Raw genomic sequence first — 24737 nt, forward strand, 5'->3', positions numbered from 1 at the left:
TTCCCAAACAGAATGGTAAAGGTTTATACTCCCCCAACCACCAACAAGCATCAATCCATGGCTTGCTCGAAACAACGAGTGCCTCCAACTAACAACAGCCCTGGGGGAGTTTTGTTTAATTATTTTGATTTTCTTTGATCTTTTTGGATCATGAGACTCCCGGTTACTGGCCCTTTCTCGTGAATGAGGAGCGGAGTCCACTCCTCGTGAGAATAACCCACCTAGCTTGGAAGATATAGGCAGCCCTAGTTGTAACATGAGTTGCTCGAGCATACAAAACAGAATTTCATTTGAAGGTTTGGAGTTTGGCACATACAAATTTACTTGGAACGGCAGGTAAATACCGCATATAGGAAGGTATAGTGGACTCATATGGAACAACTTTGGGGTTTAAGGAGTTTGGATGAACAAGCAGTATTCCCGCTTAGTACAGGTGAAGGCTAGCAAAAGACTAGGAAGCGACCAACTGAGAGAGAGAGACAACAGTCGTAAACATGCATTAAAATTAATTTACACCGAGTACAAGCATGAGTAGGATATAATCTACCATGAACATAAATATCATGAAGGCTATGTTGATTTGATTCAACTACATGCGTGAACATGTGCCAAGTCGAGTCACTCAATTCATTCAAAGGAGGATACCATCCCATCATATCACATCATAATCATTCTAATAGTATGTTGGCACACAAGGTAAACCATTATAACTCATAGCTAATCAAGCATGGAACAAGCAACTATAATCTCTAAATGTCATTGCAAATATGTTTACTTCATAATAAGCTGAATCAGAAACGATGAACTCATCATATTTACAGAAACAAGAGAGGTCGAGTTCATACCAGCTTTTCTCATCTCAATAAGTTCATCATATATCGTCATTATTGCCTTTCACTTGCACGACCGAACAATATGTATAATAATAAGAGTGTACGTGCATTGGACTAAGATGGAATATGCAAGCATTCAACTCAAGAGAGAAGACAAGTAATATGGGCTCTAAGTTAAATAAACAATCATTCATATAAGAGCCACTAAGCATTTTCAATATAGTCTTCTCGACCCACAAAAGAAAGAAAAGAAAATAAAACTATTTACGCGGGAAAGCTCCCAACAAGTAAAAGAAGAAGAAGAAATCTTTTTGGGTTTACATTTTAATTCTACTACAAGTAAGGAAATTAAACTAACTAATTTTTTTGGTTTTTCTTAAGGTTTATCAAACACACAAGAAGAAAGCGAGAAAAAGGAATTTAAACTAGCATGGATAATACAATGAAAGAGTATGAGCACCGACGACTAGTGTGTGTACATGAATGTAAAGTCGGTGAGAAATACGTACTCCCCCAAGCTTAGGCTTTTGGCCTAAGTTGGTCTAATACCAAGGACCGCTGCTACTCTCCCCGGTGTACTGGGAGGTGTAATCAGGGTACCACTGGCTGGTCATCTTCGAATCCCACTAGAAAGATGATGCACGATAAGGGTCCAGTTCAGGTTCCGGCTCCGGAGTGAAAGCTTGGGCTCGATGAGTGTACACCGCTTTAGGTGTAACAAGAAAATTATCTGCAGTCAAATCAAACAACAGAGGCGCAGGCAGAATAATAATCTCAATGTGTTTCTTATTAAATCTAAGTTTATACAAGAGCATCTTCTCTTCGTTGTCAATGATAAACTTGTGTGCTACCATGCTCTTGTAATCTAAAATGTGAGGAGGCAATTTTATCTCCTCTTTCTCATGGTGCCTAATGGGTATCTGAAAATGTCTAGCAAGACGTGAAGCATAGATACCTGCAAATATGGGGCCTTTTGTATGATTCAGGGCTAGCCGTTTAGCAACAACGGCACCCATACTAAAACTATTGTCTCCAAGCAAGGCATGTTGAAGAATGATAATATCAGGAACACTAAGGTTTCCACTATTTCCACGACCAATCAAGCATCTACTAGCAAATATGGCAAAGTAGCGTAAAGCAGGAAAATGTATGCTAGAGATTTTTGCCTCGGAACCCTTCTTTGGTTCCTCTACAGCTATAGTGTTAACAAGGCCATCCACATCTTTACGATGGGGTTCCTCTAGTTCTCCCTCATAGGGTATCCTACACATCGCGCAAAAATTACGTAAAGACATTTCTCTAAATTCAGCATATAAATGAAATGATACTACAGGCGGTGACTTCTTAGGATAATAATAAAAATTTGCACGAAAGTATTGGTGAGTAAGAGATACTGATCGATCCGGTCGTGGAGGAAACCGGGAAGGCCTGCATTCTCGATCAAAGAATAAAAATCTTCATGAATTCCAGCTTCTTCAAGAAATCATCGCATGGCCATTCGCACGACCATACTTCCGCTAAGCGAGGAAGATTATACTTGGCTTTTTCCTTCTCTTTGGCTTGTTTCTCCTAAGAGCCTTGGCTAGAAGATCCCCTCAAAAGCTTCCTTAACATTTTCTGAAATTTTAGTAACTTCAAAATAAAAGTGAATAAAACTTCACAAGATTGGTAGCAACTACTCCTACAAGTGCCTAGAGCCTATATCATGCATTGGAATTGCTTGGGACCTCAAAAATTTAACATGCAAGCTCAAGGACATGGTCACCTATGCAGCAAAATTTGCAATGAATAAAGCACTTGAACAAAAACTAATTGGACCAATGGAGGAGTCACATACCAAGCAATAATCTCCCAAAGCAGTTTTGTAAATGGAGCTTTGAGCAAGGAGATCGAAAATCACAGCAAAATGGGCTAGAACTCGTGCTTGAGCTGGATGGGGATTTTTTTTGGGTAGAAGATGAAGTGTGTGGGTGCTGGTATAAGTGGAGGGGGGGCACCAGGGGCTCACGAGATAGGGGGAGTGCCCTATAGGGGGGGCGCCCTCCACTCTCGTGGCCTGGTGCTTGCCCCTCCTGCAGTGTTTTCAGTGCCTAAAATCCTCAAATATTCCAGAAAAAATCATACTAAATTTGCAGGGCATTTGGAGCACTTTTATTTTCGGGGTATTTTTTAATGCACGGATAATTTAGAAAACAGACAGATAATACTAATTTTGTTTTATTTAATCTAAATAACAGAAAGTAAAAAGTGGGTACAGAAGGTTGTGCCTTCTAGTTTCATCCATCTTGTGATCATCAAAATGAATCCATTAACAAGGTTGATCAAGTCTTGTTAACAAACTCATTCCGAATAACACGGAACCGGAGAAATTTCGAATAACACTAAGTTACCTCAACGGGGATATGAAAATACCCAACAATAAGAATATCATACTTTTTCTTGACAGTAGGGAGAGGAAATTCAAAACCTCCAAAAATGATAGTTGGAACTTTTTCAATAGAATTTATGCTATGAACTTGAGATTGTTTCCTCGGAAAGTGTACCGTATGCTCATTACCATTAAAATGAAAAGTGACATTGTCTTTGTTGCAATCAATAACAGCCCCTACAGTATTAAGGAAAGGTCTACCAAGGATAATATACATACTATCGTCCTCGGGAATATCAAGAATAACAAAGTCCGTTAAGATAGTGACATTTGCAACCACAACAGGCACATCCTCACAAATACCGACAGGTATAGCAGTTGATTTATCAGCCATTGGCAAAGATATTTCAGTAGGTGTTAACTTATTCAATTCAAGTCTGCGATATAAAGAGAGAGGCATAACACTAACACCGTCTCCAAGATCACATAAAGCAGTTCTAACATAATTTCTTTTAATGTAGCATGGTATAGTTGGTACCCTAGGATCTCCAAGTTTCTTTGGTATTCCACCCTTAAAAGTGTAATTAGCAAGCATGGTGGAAATTTCAGCTTCCGGTATCTTTCTTTTATTTGTAATGATATCCTTCATATACTTAGCATAAGGATTTACTTTGAGCATATCAGTTAAGCGCATACGTAAGAAAATAGGTCTAATCATTTCAGCAAAGCGCTCAAAATCCTCATCATCCTTTGTCTTGGATGGTTTAGGAGGAAAGGGCATGGGTTTCTGAACCCATGGTTCTCTTTCTTTACCATGCTTCCTAGCAACAAAATCTCTCTTATCATAACATTGATTCTTTGATTGTGGGTTATCAAGATCTACAGCAGGTTCAATCTCTACATCATTGTTTTTGCTAGGTTGAGCATCAACATGAACATTATCATTAACATTATCACTAGGTTCATGTTCATCACCTGATTGTGTCTCAACATCAGAAATGGAAATATCATTGGGATTCTCAGGTGTGTCTACAGTAGGTTCACTAGAACCATGCAAAGCTCTATCGTTTTTCTTTTTCTTCTTTTTAGAAGAACTAGGTTCCTCTAAATTATTTCTTTGAGAATCTTGCTCGATTCTCTTGGGGTGGCCTTCAGGATACAAAGGTTCCTGAGTCATTCTACCAGTTCTAGTAGCTACTCTAACAGCAAAGTCATTTTTATTATTTAATTCATCAAGCAAATCATTTTGAGCTTTAAGTACTTGCTCTGCTTGAGTAGCAACCATAGAAGCATATTTGCTAACAAGTTTGAATTCATCTTTAACTCTAGCTATATTATCACCTATGTGTCCTATCTCGCAAGCATTATTCTTTAACTCTCTACCAACATAAGAATTGAAACTTTCTTGTCTAGCCATAAAGTCATCAAATTCATCTAAGCATGGGCTATGAAATTTAGTAGATGGGACTTCAACTTTATCATATCTATAGAGAGAATTTACCTTTACTACCTGTGTCGGGTTATCAAGACAATGTGGTTCTTCAATGGGCGGTATATTAAGACCATGTATTTCTTCAATAGGAGGTAAATTCTTAACATCTTCAGCTTTAATACCTTTTTCTTTCATTGATTTCTTTGCCTCTTGCATATCTTCAGGACTGAGAAATAAAACGCCTCTCTTCTTTGGAGTGGGTTTAGGAATAGGCTCAGGAGTTGGCTCAATTGGTTCTGGAATTGCCTCAGGAATTGGCTCAGGAAGAGTCCAATTATTTTCATTAGTCAACATATTATTCAATAATATTTCAGCTTCGTCGACTGTTCTTTCCCTGAAAACACAACCAGCACAACTATCCAAGTAGTCCTTGGAAGCACCGGTTAGTCCATTATAAAAGATATCAAGTATTTCATTTTTCTTAAGAGGATGATTAGGCAAAGCATTAAGTAACCGGAGAAGCCTCCGCCAAGCTTGTGGGAGACTCTCTTCTTTAATTTGCACAAAGTTATATATTTCCCGCAAGGCAGCTTGTTTCTTATGAGCAGGGAAATATTTAGCAGAGAAGTAATAAATCATATCCTGGGGACTACGCACACAACCAGGAGCAAGAGAATTATACCAAGTCTTAGCATCACCCTTTAATGAGAACGGAAATATCTTAAGGATATAAAAATAGCAAGACTTCTCTTCATTAGTAAATAGGGTGGCTATATCATTCAACTTGGTAAGATGTGCCACAACAGTTTCAGATTCAAGGCCATAAAAAGGATTAGATTCGACTAAAGTAATAATCTCAGGATAACAGAGAATTCATAATCCTTATCAGTAACACAAATAGGTGAAGTAGCAAAAGCAGGGTCAGGTTTCATTCTAGCATTAAGAGACTGCTGCTTCCATTTAGCTAATAATTTCTTAAGATCATATCTATCGTTGCAAGCAAAGATTTCCCTAGCAGCTTCTTCATTCATAACATAACCCTTAGGAACAACAGGTAATACATAATCATTGGGAGAACCTTCATCATCACTATCATCAATAATAGGTTCTTCAGTAATTTCATTCCCCCTAACTCTAGCAAGTTGTTCATCAAGAAATTCACCTAAAGGCAAAGTAGTATCACGCACAGAAGTAGTTTCATCATGCATAGCAGAAGCGGCATCATCAATAACATGCGACATATCAGAATTCATAGCAGTAGCAGGTGTAGGTGTCGCAAGTCTACTAATAACGGAAGGAGAATCTAGTGCAGAGCTAGATGGCAGTTCCTTACCTCCCCTCGTAGTTGAGGGAAAAATAGTAGTTCGGTCGTCTTTCAAGTTCTTCATAGTGATCAACAAATATAAATCCCAAGTGACTCAGAGAATAGAGCTATGCTCCCCGGCAACGGCGCCAGAAATTAGTCTTGATAACCCACAAGTGTAGGGGATCGCAACAGCCTTCGAGGGTAAAGTATTCAACCCAAATTTATTGATTTGACACAAGGGGAGCCAAAGAATATTCCTAAGTATTAGCAGTTGAGTTGTCAATTCAACCACACCTGGATAACTTACTATCTGCAGCAAAGTATTTAGTAGCAAAAGTGGTATGATAATAAAGGTAACGGTGGCAAAAGTAAAGATAAAGGTTTTTGGGTTTTTGTAATAGTTGTAACAGTAGCAATAGAAAAGTAAATAAGCGAAGAACAATATATGCAAAGCTCGTAGGCAATGGATCAGTGATGGATAATTATGTCGGATGTGATTCCTCGTGTAATAGCTATAACATAGGGTGACACAGAACTAGCTCCAATTCATCAATGTAATGTAGGCATGTATTCCATAAATAGTCATACGTGCTTATGGAAAAGAACTTGCATGCCATCTTTTGTCCTACCCTACCGTGGCAGCGGGGTCCTAGCGGAAACTAAGGGATATTAAGGCCTCCTTTTAATAGAGAACCGGAACAAAGCATTAGCACATAGTGAATACATGAACTCCTCAAACTACGGTCATCACCGAGAAGTATCCCGATTATTGTCACTTCGGGGTTGTCGGATCATAACACATAATAGGTGACTATAGAATTGCAAGATAGGATGAAGAACACACATATATTCATGAAAACATAATAGGTTAAGATCTGAAATCATGGCACTCGGGCCCTAGTGAGAAGCATTAAGCATAGCAAAGTCATAGCAACATCAATCTCAGTACATAGTGGATACTAGGGATCAAACCCTAACAAAACTAATTTGATTACATGGTAAATCTCATCCAACCCATCACCGTCCAGCAAGCCTACAATGGAATTACTCACGCACGGCGGTGAGCATCATGAAATTGGTGATGGAGGATGGTTGATGATGACGACGGCGACGAATCCCCCTCTCCGGAGCCCCGAACGGACTCCAGATGAGCCCTCCCGAGAGAGATTAGGGCTTGGCGGCGGCTCCGTGTCGTAAAACACGATGAAACTTTCTCTCTGGTTTTTTCTCCCTGAACGTGAACATATGGAGTTGGAGTTGAGGTCGGTCGAGGTCCAGGGGGCCCACGAGATAGGGGCGCACCCCCCTGTCTCGTGGACAGGCCCTGGGCCCCCTGGTCTTGATTCTTTCGCCAAAAATTCTTATTAATTCCAAAAAGTGCCTCCGTGGATTTTCAGGACATTCTGAGAACTTTTCTTTTCTACACATAAAACAACATCATGGCGGTTCTACTGAAAACAGCGTCAGTTCGGGTTAGTTTCATTCAAATCATGCAAGTTAGAGTCCAAAACAAGGGCAAAAGTGTTTGGAAAAGTGGATACGTTGGAGACGTATCAGGCGCGCCCTCCTACCTCGTGGCCTCCTCGTTGCTTCCTTGATGTCCACTCCAAGTCTCCTGGATTGCGTTTGTTCCAAAAACGGTTCTCCCGAAGGTTTCATTCCATTTGGACTCCGTTTGATATTCCTTTTCTGCGAAACACTGAAATAGGAAAAAAAACAACAATTTGCACTGGGCCTTCGGTTAATAGGTTAGTCCCAAAAATAATATAGAAGTGCATAGTAGATCCCATTAAACATCCAAAACAGATAATATAATAGCATGGAACAATAAAAAATTATAGGTACGTTGGAGACGTATCAGTTACAAGCGGTGTGAACCCTTGTCCCAGAGGAGGGGGTGGCTTATATAGAGTGCACCAGGACCCCAGCTGTCCTCCGTTACAGAGGTTCAATGTACATTAAGATAGGGTGTTACTGGTAACGCCAGCTATAAAGTGTTATCAATGATCTTTAAGACTACGGAGTGAACGCCTGACCGTTGCCATCCTGAGTGACTCTAGGTCTTTTGTACTCCGAGTGGTTTCCTATATGGTCGAATGACTTCATCCAGGTCGAGTGAAATTGGGGGTATCCGAGTGAGGTGACTGGTCGAGTGGATTGCACTCGATGGCTTCAGTCGATACTTCCTGTTGTGCTTTCAATGTCCTTGCTTCTAGGGTAGTGACCTTGGGTAGGGCGTATAGGTCAGGTCTATTACCCTATCCTAGGTCTATGGCATTGTCACTCACCTCTCTTGAGGCATCCACTGCATTCTACCACATCTCCCATGGGTTCGTAAACCAAGAATTGATGTCACGGAGCCTCGACAACTTCAACGGATCTCCGCCATACTTGCCTCCCACTCCGCCATAGCTCTCCGGATGGATCAAAGATCTACAATTGATTGCCGAGATCATTGTTGCGGTCGCTGCGAGAACCAAATAGAGAGCAAGGGATGGATTAAAGTGCAACTAATCTCCAGGTGGTTTTTGGTAATTCATGACAACATATATGTCATTGAACTAATGCCTATTCAAGATAGATTTCGGAAAAGTTCAATGATTGGCATGCCAAGGAAATGAGAATGTGGACCCCTCAAAATGCTAAGGGCATGGATTGTAAAAGCTTCGAGACTCTACATTTTTGGTTGAGTGATCCAAGATCACATCGAGTCCATCAAAAAGCCAATACTATTAAAAGGGAATGAGATTTTGATCTTGAGTCGTTTGCTCAAGTGCTTGAAGACATTGCTCATGCGTCTCCAACGTATCTATATTTTTTTATTGTTCAATGCTATTATAGTATTAATCTTGGATGTTTATTATGCAATTATATATCATTTTTTGGGACTAACCTATTAACCTAGTGCTCATTACCCTTCCCGATGAAGAACAGGAGGTGGCGGCAACTCCGTATTGTAAAATGCAATGAAACTTTCTCTCCTATTTTTTCTCGCGAAATAGGAATTTATAGTATCCAGATTAGGGTCAGCGGAGCCGCATGGGCCCCACGAGCCACCAGGGCACGTCCTGGGGGGGTGGGCATGCCTTGGTGCCTCATGGGCAGCAGGTGGCCCCCTCCAGTGGGTCTTTGCTCCAGTATTTTTCTTTCATTCCATAAAATATCTCCAAAAGGTTTCGTCCAATTTTGAGAACTTTTATTTCTGCACAAAAAACATCACCATGGTAGTTCGGCTGAAAACAGTGCCAGTCCGGGTTAGTTTCATTCAAATCATGCAAAATATAGTCCAAAACAAGAGTAAACATGTTTGGAAAAGTAGATACGACAAAGACGTATCAATCATTAATGACAAACTTATTCCATGTTCTTCGTTTACAATTATGCATTACATCTTTAAATTCAGCATCATGCACATATTGGTCTTCGATGGTCTCCAAACCAAATATTTTAAAGTCAAATTGTGAAAGCATAGTATAACAACGAGACAATGCATCAGCAATAACCTTTTCTCAACCTTTCTTGTGTTTAATGACATAAGGGAAAGTCTCGGTGAATTCAACCCATTTAGCATGTCTATGGTTCAGTTTGCCTTGACTTCTAATATGTTTCAAAGATTCATGATCATAATGTATAACAAATTCTCTGGGCCATAAATAATGTTGGCATGTTTATAAAGTCCTAACTAGAGCATATAATTCTTTATCATGATAGAATAGTTCAGATGAGGCCCACTCAATTTTTCAGAAAAGTATGCAACAACTTTACCATATTTTAATAACACACCTCCTAATCCAATACCACTAGCATCACATTCATGCTCAAAAGTCTTATTAAAACCAGGAAGTTGGAGTGAAGGAGTGTGTGTTAACTTATCTTTTAATACCATGAAGGCTTCTTCCCGTGCGGTACCCCAACCAAAAGGCACATCCTTCTTTGTAATCTACCTTTTGGCCTCGTGTTCATCCTGAGTATCATGAACGCAAGAAGTTCACGCCATACCAAATGGAGAGCAAGCACGGGTAGGTGTCTCTTTTAAAGCGATGGATGGTGATACAACAAGAGTGCAACAAGTTTTGCGCAACCCTTGAGACCATCCAAGCACGTCCCATGAGCGGCCTCGGCCTCAAAGATATGGTATACATGCACCCTCTTCGTATCTATTTCCGGTGTGCTTGCATGTCCATTTTCCCATATGCTTGCATGTTATTCATTTGTAGGCATTCCAATCTTTGGAGGCATTCAAGGCCCAACATGACGGCAAGTCCTTCAACCTCACCCATTGTTGGATGATCATCAACGAGGAGAAGCTTAAGGCGCAATATGCCGACGCCAAGGCACGCATGTGTGTGGGGGGCATCGAGGAGCATGGAGAGGGCGAGATGCCGCAGTCGCGAGGGAAGACCAACTCCAAGAAGGAGGACAAGTGCAAGGCGGCGTCCATTGCCGTGCATGCCACTTTGGAGGACATGATGACCAAGAAGGAAACAAGGGAGGAGAAACGACGGCAAGAAAAGGAAGAGAAAATGAACGCCTTCATGGAGATCCAAAGGAGGAGGCTTGAGCTCGATGCGGAGAAGCAAGCCAAGATGCTCTAGTTGGAGGCGGAGAAGCAAGCGAAGATACTCGAGATTGAGGTTGCCAATGCCAAGACCAAGGCAAAAGAAGTGGCGCTCGCTAGCATGATGACGGGGGTGGAGATCATGAAGGTGGACTTGAGCATGGTGTCACCGAGGAAGAGGCCATGGTTCGAGAAGATGCAGGCCGACATGCTCAAGTTCGATGATGAGTGATCTATGGCCGAGAGCGCCATCCTTTTTTTGTATGCCGGCAAGTGTGCTGGCATGACCACGTCCGAGATGACGTGGTTGAACTCCCGTCCCTTTTTTGTGTGCCGCCATGTGTGATGGCTGCTGGCAAGTGCGCCAGCATGAATTGTGCGGTGATTTTTTTGGAGGCTGACATAACGCGGCAGGAACTCTGGGCGATGGCATGGCTGCTGGCCTTTTAAAAATTGTGTGCGGACATGAAATGGATAGGACGCATCGGGCACACGGCCGATCCAAACACAAAACGAGGCGGACGCTGAGCGGACGGCCGACCCAAACGAATGAAAAACGAACAAAACATGCGTCCATTGAGGTCGGCACGTTGGAGTTGCTCTTACTGATTACTAGCAGTGGATTCATCACTAGCAGCGAAATAGGCAATTCATCCTAACAGTCAGTTGTTGGCACTCATCATATGCTCCACATTCTGCACCAGCCACCAGGGCTTAGTGCATCTCCAGCCGCGCCCCCAACAGGTCCTTCCTAGACGATTTTTCCGCGCCGGCACCCAAAAATCGGCCCAGTCGCGCCTCCAAGAGCCTGTTTTTTGCCGGCTTGGGCCGAAATTGGTGACGGCGTACCCAGGCCAAACCCAGCGCGCTGAGGGGCGCCCGGGGGCGCCGGAGCAAGCGGATTTGGCACGAACGCGCTGCGGGCTGGCGAGTTCCTCACGGGCGGCGCGGCGACGCCCCCCTTCCGCCACGCGTACACACAGCGCCTTGCTATAAAAGCAACGCCTCTCCCTCGCCTCTGGCCACACCCGCCCACAGCCCCGCCGCCGAGCTCTCTGCCTCTCTCCCCGCGCACAGCCACCGAGCCCCACCTCTCTTCCCCCGTGCCCTCCTCCCCGAGACGATGACCGAGCGGTTCACTGGCGATGGGGCGGCGGCGAACGGCTTTAGCCGCCGCTCCCTTCACGAGTGGGAGGCTTACCTACTCTTCGAGGCCAACATCCCGGCGCCTCCCGACATGTGCGCTGGGCCGTAGGGTTGGAGGCTCAGCGCTGGCGGCGTCCCCATTCCCCCGGTGCCCGACGTTGACGTGCGCCCCGACCTCTTCGCCATCGAGGTCGACCGCGTTCGGGCGTCACTGACGGACGAGCAGTGGGCCCTCCCGCAGTACGCTGCTGGCAACCATGAGGCGTGGGCGGCGTACTTCCAGCACTAGCAGGCGCAGCGGATCGCCTCCACCAACGGGGCGCCGGTGGTCAGGGGCAGACAGAACAGCGAGGGACGCCGCCTGTGGTGGGGCGCCTCCGGCCACTCGCTTCACGCCGTCCTCCAGCACCTCGAGGGCGGCAACGACCCGCCCATGACCTACCCTCCTGCCCCGACCCGGTTAAGCGGCCAGTGGATGCCGAGGAGGGCAGCGTCCTCTTCTTCCTCCTCCTCCCGTTCCTCCTCGTCGGGGTCGCCGGCGCTGCTCAGCGTCAAGGCCGAGCCCGGCGAGGCGCTGCTCGGCTAGCAAACACGCAACGCCGGCATCGTCATCAATGATGGGGGCGTGCCTCCTCCTCGGCCCCTCCCCGCTTCGTCGAGCCGAAGATGGATCCCGGGCTCGCCACGGTGAAGACGGAGCCGGGGCTCGCCGCCGTCAAGACGGAGTCGGGCCTCTCCGAGGAGGCGGCGTTGAAATGGGTGCGAGGACTGGGCGCAGACGGAGCTAGAGCGCCAGTGCCGCGCCCTAGAGCAGTACTCTGCTCGGCGCCGGGGCCGCGATGAGAGAGGAGCCATCATCCTCGACGACGACGACGACGTGCCACCATCGGTCCGCTAGGGCGACAACGGGCAGGGGTCTAGCAGGGGCGGCAGCGGCCGCGTCAAGGAGGAGAAGGACGACGGTGATGGCGGCGACGACGACGGCGACGGTGACGAAGACTTCGCCGCGCTCAGCGCGTTCTTCCTGTAGCTAGGCTTTTATTTTTTAAGTTTCCTATGTAAAAAACTGTTAAGCGCTGAAGTTTATTTTAAGTTTGTTATATTTCGCTGAAGTTTATGCCCGTTTGCCAAATTATAGCCAAACGTATGTTTATTTTAAACAAAAACTCCTGGGTCGACCCTGGGGCCGACGGCTGGGAACCCGATTGATCCCAAGCTGATTTTTTTCGCCAGGTCGCCCACAAGCGGCGAAATTTTCGAGCCCCTGAGGCCAACTCCACCGGCGACCCCAAACAGACGTCCGTTTTGTCCGGATTCTGTCTGTTTGGGTAGGGCAATGGGGTCGTGTCCGGGCCTGTCCTGGGATGCGGTGGCCGTACGCCCAGCGCGCGGCCGCATCCGTTTGCCCCATCCCGTCCGCCAGGGCCTAAAATGCCCATATTTTCATATGAAAACAAGTTTGCACTTCCAAATATTAATTGTTTGAAAATTAAAATAGTTTTACAACCCAATCGAAATTGTCCCTAATAAAGATAGTTTTACAACCAAATCGAAATTGTCTTGAATGAACATAAAACGAACCAATACATCTATCAGTTGCCAATATGCTCCCGCACGTGCTCAACCAAGTCATTTTGAAGAGCCTTATGAGTGTGCCAATCACGCAGCTCACGATGGAACTGGACAAACTGATCAAACGTGGCCGGTTCTTGGTGCAGGGGCTCAACATTGTCACCTTGAAAATCAAATCCTTGGTCGAAGATACTATCATCACGCTCGTCCTCGACGATCATGTTGTGCATGATCACACAAGCAGTCATCACCTCCCAAAGCTTCCTTCCATCCCATGACAGTGCAGGATATTGAACGATGCCCCATCGGGATTGAAGCACACCAAAAGCACGTTCCACGTCCTTTCTAGCACTCTCTTGCATTTGGGCAAATCTCTTTCTCTTCTCACCTTTGGGCTTCGAGATTGTCTTCACAAAAGTTGACCACTTAGGATATATACCATTAGCTAGATAGTATCCTTTGTTGTACTGGTGGCCGTTGATCTTAAAGTTGACAGGTGGGGAGCGGCCTTCTGCAAGCCTCGTGAAGACTGGAGAACGTTGCAGCACGTTGATATCATTGTGAGAACCTGCCATGCCGAAAAAAGAATGCCATATCCAAAGATCCTGCGATGCCACCGCTTCTAATATGACAGTGCACTCGCTGACATGCCCCTTGTACTGGCCTTGCCAAGCAAATGGACAGCTCTTCCATTCCCAGTACATACGATCTATGCTGCCAAGCATGCCTGGAAAGCCTCTAACTGCGCTGGTCGCCAACAATCTCTCTGTATCAGCGGCAGTTGGCTGCCTCAAGTAGTCTGGGCCAAACACCTCGATCACAGCCTGGCAGAACTTGTACATTGACATCAGACATGTTGTCTCGCTCATACGCACGTACTCATCCACCAGATCTCCTGGAATTCCATACGCAAGCATGCGGACGGTCGCAGTGCATTTCTGGTAAGAGGAGAACCCAAGCTTGCCAAGGGCATCCGTCTTGCACTCGAAGTATGGGTCATGAGCAACCACTCCCTCTCGGATATGATTGAACACATGCCTTGCCATTCGAAAACGGCGACGGAATTTATCCGGCTTGAAGAGCGGTTTGTTGGAAAAGTAATCGACATAGAGCAGGGCATGGCCTCTCTCCCTGTTGCGGTTCAGGTTGGGAGCACGGCCAGGAACTGACCCCCTGTACCGAGGAAGCTGCCGTTGAATGTGGTCATGAACGACCAGTGCAGCCACCACAAGATCTTCATCATCCGACGACGAATCGTCCGATGAACAAAGGAAGTGGTGGAAGAAGAACTCGTCTCCACTATCCTTACCTTTGTGGGCAAAATGTCGAACACCTTGCGGTCGTGGTGGCGAAGAGGTCGCGATGATCACCTCAATGCAGCATGGGTGGTTGCCGGCCGACTACTGGCCGCTCTGGAGCCGTCCGAAGCTGTCGCGGCCGTCGTGGTACGTCGTCGGCGATCGTGTCTCCTCTGCCACCGGCAAAGACGGTGACGACCAAACCTCCTCCGATCGACGGCCAAAACTACGGCGAAAGCGCGGGCGTGGTGGAGACCATGTCTACACGTGGTTTGGTATGGACGGCCGGGGGCTGCGCGGTGAGGAGGCGGCCAGAGAATAGCGGCGGCGCGGCGACGGGGCGGGGCGGGAGAGGAGAGGGTCGAAGCATTGGGAGGGAGGGACTGCTAGTGTCACCGACAGCCGGGCCACCGGGGGGGGGGGGACAAGGGCGTGCGTCGCGGCCGTCCGTTTCATCCCAAACCGAGCGCAACTTTAGGCCGGTGATGGGTCAAAAACGGACGGATTTCGGACATTTGTCCGTTTGAGGCCGCGCGTTGGGCCACGCTATTCGTTCGTTTTACCTTAAACGGACGCACCGGACAAGATGGGGTCACACAGTGGAGTTGGCCTGAGGGGTCAACGGCTGGAGATGCTCTCACTCTGCCCAAACTATCCCGCCGCCGCCGGCGTGGCAAGGCGCGCGAGTGCGGTACAACCACCCTGCTGGTGCGGGCAAATTTGACAAATTTGACCTATAGACGAAATCAAATCACAGAATGAACTGTCCGTGAAACTATTTCACGTGGCTGACCCGTGGCGCCTAGCTCTTAGGCGCTGCACTAGTGCAACGCCTGGGAGCTAGGCGCTGCACTAGTGCAACGCCCAGGAGCTAGGCGCCACACTGTATAGTGTGGCGCCTAGCTCTCAGGCGCTGCACACTGATTTAGTAATTTTCTGAACACACGGGTGCGACGCTGGCCGTGTAGCGCCTATCTCTGAGGCGTTGCACAGTATAGTGTGGCGCCTTCATGTCGAGCGTCACACAAAAAGGTCAGCCGCGTGAAATAGTTTCACGGATAGTTCATTCTATAATTTGATTTCGTCTATAGGTCAAATTTATCAAATTTGCCGCTGGTGCGGCCCCGTTACGTCCAACAACACCTCCAACTCAAACGGCCCCCACTTCGCCGTCTCTTCCACCTAACAATAATATCTGCCTACCTGTCCAGCACACCATACAAGGTCCAAGCCCGCCCGCCCGCCCGCCCACCCATAGAGCTCGCCGCCTCCCTCCGTGTCTCCTTCCCCGCCTCTCTCTCGCCATCGTCCCTCGCAGCGCCGGCCGAAGCAAAGCACGGGGACTTAACCGCCGCCATGAGCTACTACGGCCAGCAGCAGCCGCCCGTCGGCGTGCCTCCACCGCAAGGTCCGCCCTGTTCGCCTCAAGTCAAGATCCGTCCCCTCAATTTCCTCACATCTCGTATGCAATCAATCTTGCTCCTGCTTTTGCGACTAATCGCTTCTGTTGATTTGTTCTTGCTCAGGGTATCCAGGGAAAGAGGAGTACCCGCCGGCAGGCTACCCTCCGGCCGGGTACCCACCGCCGGGGCAGGGACAGGGGTATCCTCCCCAGGGATACCCGCCGCAGCAGGGTTATCCGCCACAGCAAGGGGGGTATCCGCCGCAGCAGGGTGGGTACCCGCCGCAGCAAGGGTACCCGCAGCAGGGGTACCCGCCTCAGTACGCGCAGCAGCCTCCGCGGCAGCAGCAGAGCAGCGGCCCCTCCTTCATGGAGGGATGGTAAGACAAGACTGAGCCCACCTCCTTTCTCCTCTCAGTTTCTTAAGTCGTCCCTCGTCTCGGTTCTAGCATCGCGTTAGATCTCTGAGCTGAAGCCAAATTGGGCTCGACGTCGCCGGTGAGTCGCCGGGGTCGGAGTGGACGTTGGGGGGTCGGCGTTTTGTGTGGCCACTGGCCAGGAGGGAGTGGGTGGGTTGGGTTCGTTGGTGGGTGACGTCGGCCCGCATCCCTCCACTCGTGACTTGTCGTCCTCAGCTTTCAAAAATATAAATAAATAGGAGTGCTTGCCTCAGCGAACCTCGTAGCTGTCTGTCACGCTAGGTCTTCTGGTGCGGAAAGATATTTGTGATTCGTGAACAATAAGTTAGATATATTAGCCCAACTAAAAAAAAGTTAGATAGATATACTCTTTTTAGGGAAAAAAGTTAGATATACTAGTAGTACATGTTTATTGAAATGGCACCAACTGAAGGTCGATATTTTCTGAAAAATTTCATATTCCAGATCAATTCATCCAGAACTTACTCTTTTTTTTTTGCGGGGTTATCCAAAACTTCGTTACTACAGAATTCAGAGCATGGCTATACAGTATACTTGTATTTCATTCTTCTCTTGTTCCGAGCATACAATGTACACTCATTTATTCCCGCAAAAAGAATGTACACTCATTTATCTACCATGGAACTTGTAGAAAATACGAGTATTATGTGTATACACCAGCTTGCTGACATACATTTTTGTTTTCCTTTTGTGTTTTGACAGCTTGGCTGCCCTTTGTTGCTGCTGTCTGTTGGATGCTTGCTTCTAAGTTGAGTTCTAAGCGACAAGGAACAGATTTGGTGCAGCTGCTATGTGTTCCATATTGGAAATTGGGATCGGCTTGTTGATTAATAGTACTAGTACTTCTTAGAGGAGATTACAAGAACTCCTTACCGTCATATTTGTATGTTCAGATGATTGGTGTACCTTTTCGCATAAAAAAAGAGATGTTTGTTGTAATGCCTAGTGAACATGAAAAAACAAACTGAAAGCTCAAACCAATCCACAATACCCTGAAAGAAAAGACTAATCCACGACCATACTTATAATAACTTGGAAATTCAGCAGGGTTTCAACACAACATAACAAACTTGGTAATCCAGCGGGAGTTCAAGAAATGAAAAACTTGGAGATTTGGCAGAGACGACGATAGTACCAGTACGACATTGCCGCTCGACAGATTACTTCTGCACACCATTGCAGCAGCACACACAGATAGCAAAGAAAACCGAGGAGGCGATAAAGCATTGCTCCAGGCCGAACTGAAGGGCGTCTCACTCAGTGGCGACAGGCGGCCTGTTTCTGCGGTCTGATCCAGTCCTGCAGCACCAAGGTGACCCTGTCGTGCTGCTTCACGGAAGAGCCGTGCAGGAGTGGGGAGGAGCGGGCGAGGACGCTGTTGTAGTGGACGTACTCCTTCTGCCGGAACCTCTCCTGTTCGGGCAGCATCATCTCGTCCCACTCGGCGTGCAGCTTCTCCGACAGGCTCCAGTCGATGTTGTACCTGGTGGCGCCGAAGCACGTCTGGCTCAGGACACGCCTCGCAAGGGTCCGCAGGTCGGGCACGCAAGCCCCGTGCTTCGACCACCATTTAACTGTGATTTCAAGTCATAAACGTGGTAAGAAGGTACTTGTAAGTCAGTCATGTAGTATGATATGAACGAATGAATGAAATGGTGATGATCTCAGTGGGTGTAAGCAGGCCATATACTCCAGTTTGCAACTTCCAACATACAGTACTAACTAAACAACTATGTTGACAAGCTTAAGCTGATGCAGAGAAGTTGATCATTTTACACATTCATCTGTAAACCTTTTAGCTTCTCTGCTACTCCCTCCGTCCCAAAATAAGTGTCTCAAGCTTAGTACAACTTTGTACTAGAGTTAGTACAAAGTTGAGACACTTATTTTGGGACGGAGGGAGTATTATTTAAACAACTGTGTTGACAAGTTACACTAATGCAGAGAAGTTGATCATTCTACACATTCTGACTTTGAATTGAATAGAGAAGTGCATCATGACATGATATATTTGTGCCACATTCACATACTAACTAAATATGTTGGCGCACTGACACTATTCCAACTCGCTCTAAAGATTGAAAAAAATCCAGTTCATATGACACAGAAAGGCACTACCGTTAGTGGCTTGTTAAGGAGTGGGCATTTTGTAAAAGATTAGGGTGTAGCTTACCTTGTGGTAATTCCATTATTTGCTGCTTTGCTGGATCTGTATCGAAATAGCCCAATTTCTTTTCATACACTTCCAATTGTGCTAATGCTTTTATGGGATTGTAATGAGCCTTGCCCAGTTGGATTATACAGGCCGCGATGCCACTGCTGATCACAGTATAAGGGTGGAATCCAGCTGCGTAGAAGATCCTTGGGTTTAGCATCGGACCAGCAGCATGGAGAGGGTTATGCAAGTAACCATCCCATATCTTGTCAATTATACGCAAATAAAACTCACTTTCATCTCCAATATTGACACATATCTCTTCTTTTGCACCATGCATGGCTTCATACAAGATACCCATCGGACAGATATCAGATTCCAGTTTATACAACACTCTGACAAGTGGGCTTGTAACCTTCACGACTTTGGCAGCAGCATGCCAAAATGCATCGTCTGTCTTTACTATGCTCTGGATACGCTCGAACAAATCAAGACAAGCCCAACCCGAGGGAACCCATTCAGGCGAGCTGAACATCTGCACCAGACCTACTCTTGCAGAAACTAACCTCTCTAATGTGATGAACACTGCCACAAATTTCAGATAAGAACTGCTCAAAATCTCCTCCTGAACATATCGTTTCAATTTCATTGGCAGTGCATGGCCATATAAAAACCTTGTAATTTCCCTTGCCTTCATTAGGACTTCACTGACATGCTCGAGCGCTGCTATTTTCTCAAGTAGAAGGTTGATGCAATGGTCAGCACATAGCACGAAGAAAAAACTGTCATGTTTATTTAGCACATACTGCCGTGCCATCTGCATATGGGGTGACACGTCATTCATGACAATCTGAACAATGTTATGGGCACCAACATCTTCAACCACGCAAGAAAGCATTGATTCTAGCTCATCGAAGTCCTCAGTGATTTCAGAGACGTCAATGGATCTGAGGAACTGCGTACCTTTGCTGCAGTGCACCAGGACACTTACGAAGCTTTTGTCACACTTGCTCTTCCAACTATCCACAATTACAGTGCAGCCACTTGTTTGCCACTCTTGCTTGAGTTCCTTTGCGCGGTTCTCAGTTTCTCTTAGTTGCTCCTGCAGAACAGCTTCGTACGTAGGCATTACAGCCCCAGGCCCATGGGGAAACACAACCATCTCCCTCAAAGATGATGAATGGAGAACACCAGGCTCAGGTCCAGCTTCGGAGAAGAACTTGCCTATTGATTTTGCTGACGGAGAATCGAAGTAATCACTTGCCTCAACCTTGGGTTTCAGTTGACAAGAATTATATGCGATTTCCTTGGGCTGCCTCAAATCCGGTAGATAATGAAGAAAGCAGCGGTTATTGGACACAGTTGGTTGTAGCTGTGGTTGCTGGACTTGAGCAGATGGAAGGGCTGGGCTTGTGTGAGGAACCTCATCATGTTCATGCTTCCGTTTCTTCATTTTTCTGAGCATCCAAGCTTTCTCTTCTTGCGATCCACAAGTGAACTCCTTAAGCTTGTGCTGACATTGCCCCTGATGCCTGCTAAATGGTGCTCTAGGCAGTTGTAACTCGAAACCACCTTAACGCAGTAATGGCATTGGCAGCTCACTCTGCAACCTTCCTCACCAATGGTTTTGCCATGCCTTTCTTTTCCACGGTTACTTGTCTGAGGATATTGTACAGAAAAAACCTGAAGGAAAGCAATGAGGGATACTTCAGTAATGCAAAAATTAAAATGTCAAATTCCCAAAACATGAGTGCAACATTTCACCAATGATTAGATTTCATCTGCTTCCTCTTCATGACAGCACATGATGTACTGCTACTGATGAATCTACCACATGTCAACAGAGTATTACTGGATCTTAGAAGTTTAAACACAGTAATTCTGGATATGTAGTTCTTCACAGATTAGTGATGTCGTATAAGCATAAGACTACCCTCCTCTCCCCCGCCGCTTGATCTCCCTCCTCCGGCCAACTCCTCCACAACAAAGAGCAGATCCGGAACCCTCTCTCCACCCATCCCGAAGTCCAGCGGCGCCGTCACCAGGGTCGGAGCCGCCGTCCACCTCCACGCCTGACTTCATCCCAGCTCGCTCGCTCCCGTGTGGCCCCGTCGGCCGGCGGCACGGGCGGCGGCGGGGCCCTGAACTGTCTTGGCGGCGCTGGTTCTCGGGGCTCGACGGGGGCAACGTGATCCCGTGCGGTGCTAGGCGCGCTTCCATGGCGGCCCGCGTTGGTGCTGCTGGAGGCGGGGGAGGCTTCACTTGACCTCGCGGAAACCACTCGAAAAAAAAAAACTTGACCTCGCGAAAGGTTGTGTAACTCGGCAATATGGTTTTCGCTCGGTGTTTCCTAATTATTACTGTAGTTAAGATCTTCTTAATGAATGCAAAAATGGTCATTCGAAAAAACAATACCCCTCTGAAACAAATGACGTGCAGTGACTTTTTCCTGATACTAAAATTAAAAAAATCATAGTTTTAGCAATTCCTTCAAATCGGCTCAAACCCCTTTCAAAATCTAACATTATGCTGCCCAATTCACAAGAAAAGAACCCCAGACAAAATCTAAAAGGGAGAAAGGGGAATTCTTCCCGAGCATGCTCCAATGCACACCCTCTGTGCAAAAAAAATTCGCAGATGACTTTGACTGTTTACCATTTCTGGACATTGATGCGACGACGGGTTTAATGGAGGAAAGGACATTCACTAGTGGGTGGGTGGTGAACAAATTTTGCTGGAGAACAACATTTCATTCTTTTTACCATGATATGCTTTTAATAGTTAGATCAACAATTATTCCCGAAATTGCAGTCACCAAAAGAGGCAACACAAACTTCGGTGGATAACTGGGGCAAGGTGAACCGAGCATGGTTCGAAAGAGAATCCGACGGGGGTGGATGTGTACTAGAGAGACATTGGAAAACAAACAAAGATAGGTTGGGAAAAAATGTAAAACCCAAGTGAGATGGGTGTTGTGTTGGATACATGTTCCCTTGATTGGTTACTTCAGAGAACTTCATCGGCATAAACACACAATTTCAAAGAACACCTTGGGATAATCCTAGTTCTTAATGTTGCACTTGAACAATGAGATTAAAAAAAAAGCATGAGAAACATGCATTTAGATCTAATATACTCCCTAGAAAAAACAGAAATGGTATCAACAAAAACATTTTATGCTTCTATTGAATAAATTGCTTTTCCTTACCTTTGACTTTAGATCTCGTCTTCTCTGTTCCAAGATGTAAATGATGGCCTAAAAGTGGGGCAATGGATGTGGTGCGCTGGAAAAGGGTGAATGGCGGAAGCCTGGGAAATATGCATTTAGTTCTAATATGCTCCCTAGAAAAAAATGGTATGAACAAAATCATTTATGCTCCTAGAGAATACATTATTTTTCTTACCTTTGACTTTGGATCTCGCCGTCTTCATCCAAGATGTAAAAGGAGGATGGCTTGGGCAGCGACTGTGGTGCGTCGGGAAAGGGCGGATGGTGCAGTGCGTCAGTACCTTGGAATACCACAATCTCACCTAAGAGGAAAACACAGATGATGGATTTACGAGGGCAAACATATCTAGAGAGTGGAAGTGGCGGCAATGGATGGAGAAGAAGATAGTTAGATCTAGACAATGTTCATGGTTGACGGTGGAGGAGAAGATAGTTAGGTCTAAGGAGTGGTGGTGGCGGCGGCGGGTGGAGGAGAATATGGTCAGATCTAGAAAATATTGATGGTTGCAGGTGGAGGAGAAGATAGGTGGATCTAGATAATGTTGATGGTTGTGTCGTGTGGGGGATGGCTTTATAGCCGCACGGTTTGAGATTAGGGGTGCGACCACGATCCGCGTGATGCAAGGTGCGGGCCGTCAGATTGGAGATGGGTGGCGGAGAATGGGGTAAAGGGGGTGGCGCGGATAGGTGACATGGAGAGGGAGGTGTGTTTCTTTTCTAAGGGTGAGGTAGGGTGCGGGGATGCGAGGAAGGCGTGTGTCTCAGGTAGGTGGATGCCAGTTGGGACCGGGCATTTTTTGGATGGATTGCTTTTGTGCGGCGTTGCTCGTCGCCGCAAATTTTGGATGGATATCTGGGCCCATGAGTTGTGTGGTCGTGACGAGACTAGTGCAAAGGCGTAAAATTAGATTATTGCTAGGACAATTTGGAAAGCGTATTTCTATGTTTTCCACGATCAATTGATACAAGGGGTGCTTATTTCAGGTATTGTATATCACTCCTCAACATAAAAGTACTCCCTTTGTTCAACTATTATCTAGTTCTTTCTCAGCAGTGGCTGTAACGCCACACAACACCTCGACTTGCCCCCCAGGGTCTCAGAGCGTTAGTGACATAGGCGCCGATGTTTGATGGCAATGACGCCCCCTCCTCTCCTTGTTGTGTTACATTTCGTGGTTGCTGCTGCACTCTAGCCTTTTCTTTCTGATCAACGTGGCGCTCAGTGGTGGCAGAGAGGAGGGAGGACGCGGCAAGGGTGAGGAAGGAACTAGGGTTTTGGGGGCGAGATGGAAAGGACTTTGTTTGTTTGCCATTTCCGGAGATAGATGAGACCAGGGGTTTTAATAGTTGGAAGGACATCTATAGGTAGGTGGGTGGGTGGAACAATTTTCTTTGGGAGAAATAGCTTTTCCTTTTTACCCCTGATATATTTTTAATAGCTAGATCACCAATTATTCATGAAATCACGGTTACATCATCATTATAACATCCAATAGAAACTTTGGTAGATTATCGGGGCAATTCTCGATGAACCAACGATGGTTCGAAAGAAAATTCGACGGGGGTGGATGTATACTAGAGAGACATTGGAAGAGAAAAAAATATAGGTTGAAAACAAATATAAATCTCGAGTGAGGTGGTTGTTGTGTTGGATACATTTGCCCTTGATTAGCTACTCCATACAACTTCATCAACATAGACACACAATTACAAAGGCCAACTTGGCAGAATCCTAGTTGAATATCTTAACGTTCTACTGCACTTGAACAATGAGATTTTGACAAGAAGTCTGGGAAACATGCATTTAGTTCTAATATAATCCCTAGAAAAAAATGGTATCAACAAAAATCGCTTTCATGCACCTAGTGAATAAATTGATTTTCCTTACTTTTGTTATATGAGAGAGGAGAATTTTTCCGATTAAACTTCACATTCATGCTTATAAATTTGGGTGAATTTAAAATTTCATTCAAATCACTGAGTCAATTTGCTATAAAATTTGACATGACCTTTGCTCTTACTTAGAGTTTTGTTTCATTCTCAAATTAGAAAAAATATGAAGGACTTAGAAGTTAATAGTACAATTCAATATATCCATCCACATCTTGCGGGGGTGTGGAGACAAGGAGGTGTTTGTACTAAAGTGTTTTAGCTAAGGTATGGTGTCCAAGAGGGCAGTAATAAACTGCACTTTGGAGGGGTGTACCCTATATCTTAGATTAGAGAAATCAGTCTTGAATCTTTGTTTCCAAGATGTTGAAGTGGGCTTCACCTTTCCGAAATGATTATTGTTGCGTTCTTTCCAAAGTCTCCATGCAAACACCAAGAATATATCCATCCACATCTTGCGGGGGTGAAGCGTTTTCTGTTGCCTTATCAGCTGTAGCCTATGATCATGAGTGGACCAATGGATGCCGAGGGATCTCCAACATTCCTAGCTGAAATTGCAATGGAAGAACAGGTGCTCCACAGTTTCCTCCATGTGCTCCCCACACAGTAGGCAGTCAAAGTTGTTACCAATATTTTAGTGTCTTCATTTGAGCAAGTTTCTGGTATTAAGGCAGCCAACCAGAAGAAACCAACCAAAGACTTTAATCTTGGGCATGCATTTGGTTTTCCATAACCATCTGAACGCCTCATGGGCGACCACCTCGCTGAAATAGAATCTATAATAGGCGTGATTTTGAATTTGTCACTCCCCCCCCAAATGCACATCCAGGTATCATGCAGATCCGAAGGAATAGTGGTGGTCACTTCATCTTGGATTTCTCTTAATTCAACACGTGCTTGTACCGAGAGGGGAAGGTGAAAAGTTGCATGCAAGTCAATAGTACAAAGGAAGTCGTTCACCGAGGCGTCTGATACGTCTCCAACGTATATATAATTTTTTATTGTTCCATGCTATTAAAGTATCATTTTTCGATATCTTATACTCATTTACTAACAACTTTATATCATTTTTTGGGACTAACCTATTGACATAGTTCCCAGTGCCAGT

At 45.8% G+C, this 24737-nt stretch overlaps 2 protein-coding genes across 2 annotated transcripts; one reads left to right on the plus strand and one right to left on the minus strand.

Annotated features, from left to right (window-relative positions):
- The first annotated feature begins 15752 nt into the window (after positions 1–15752).
- LOC123159701 (cysteine-rich and transmembrane domain-containing protein WIH2) lies at positions 15753–17294 on the plus strand. The gene is made up of 3 exons (XM_044577518.1): positions 15753–15921; positions 16040–16295; positions 17058–17294. The coding sequence occupies exons 1-3, from the start codon at positions 15870–15872 to the stop codon at positions 17101–17103; spliced, it is 354 nt and encodes a 117-aa protein (XP_044433453.1). The 5' UTR covers positions 15753–15869; the 3' UTR covers positions 17104–17294.
- Positions 17295–17361: 67 nt separating this feature from the next.
- LOC123159700 (uncharacterized) lies at positions 17362–22282 on the minus strand. Its single transcript, XM_044577517.1, has 4 exons — positions 21915–22282; positions 21719–21819; positions 18529–20193; positions 17362–17929 (listed from the first exon to the last, which is right to left on the minus strand). Exons 3-4 carry the CDS (start codon positions 19973–19975, stop codon positions 17613–17615), a joined length of 1764 nt encoding a protein of 587 aa, XP_044433452.1. The 5' UTR covers positions 19976–20193; positions 21719–21819; positions 21915–22282; the 3' UTR covers positions 17362–17612.
- Between the last annotated feature and the right edge of the window lie 2455 nt (positions 22283–24737).

Source organism: Triticum aestivum, chromosome 7B (genome assembly GCF_018294505.1).
Source record: "Triticum aestivum cultivar Chinese Spring chromosome 7B, IWGSC CS RefSeq v2.1, whole genome shotgun sequence".
NCBI lineage: Eukaryota > Viridiplantae > Streptophyta > Magnoliopsida > Poales > Poaceae > Triticum > Triticum aestivum.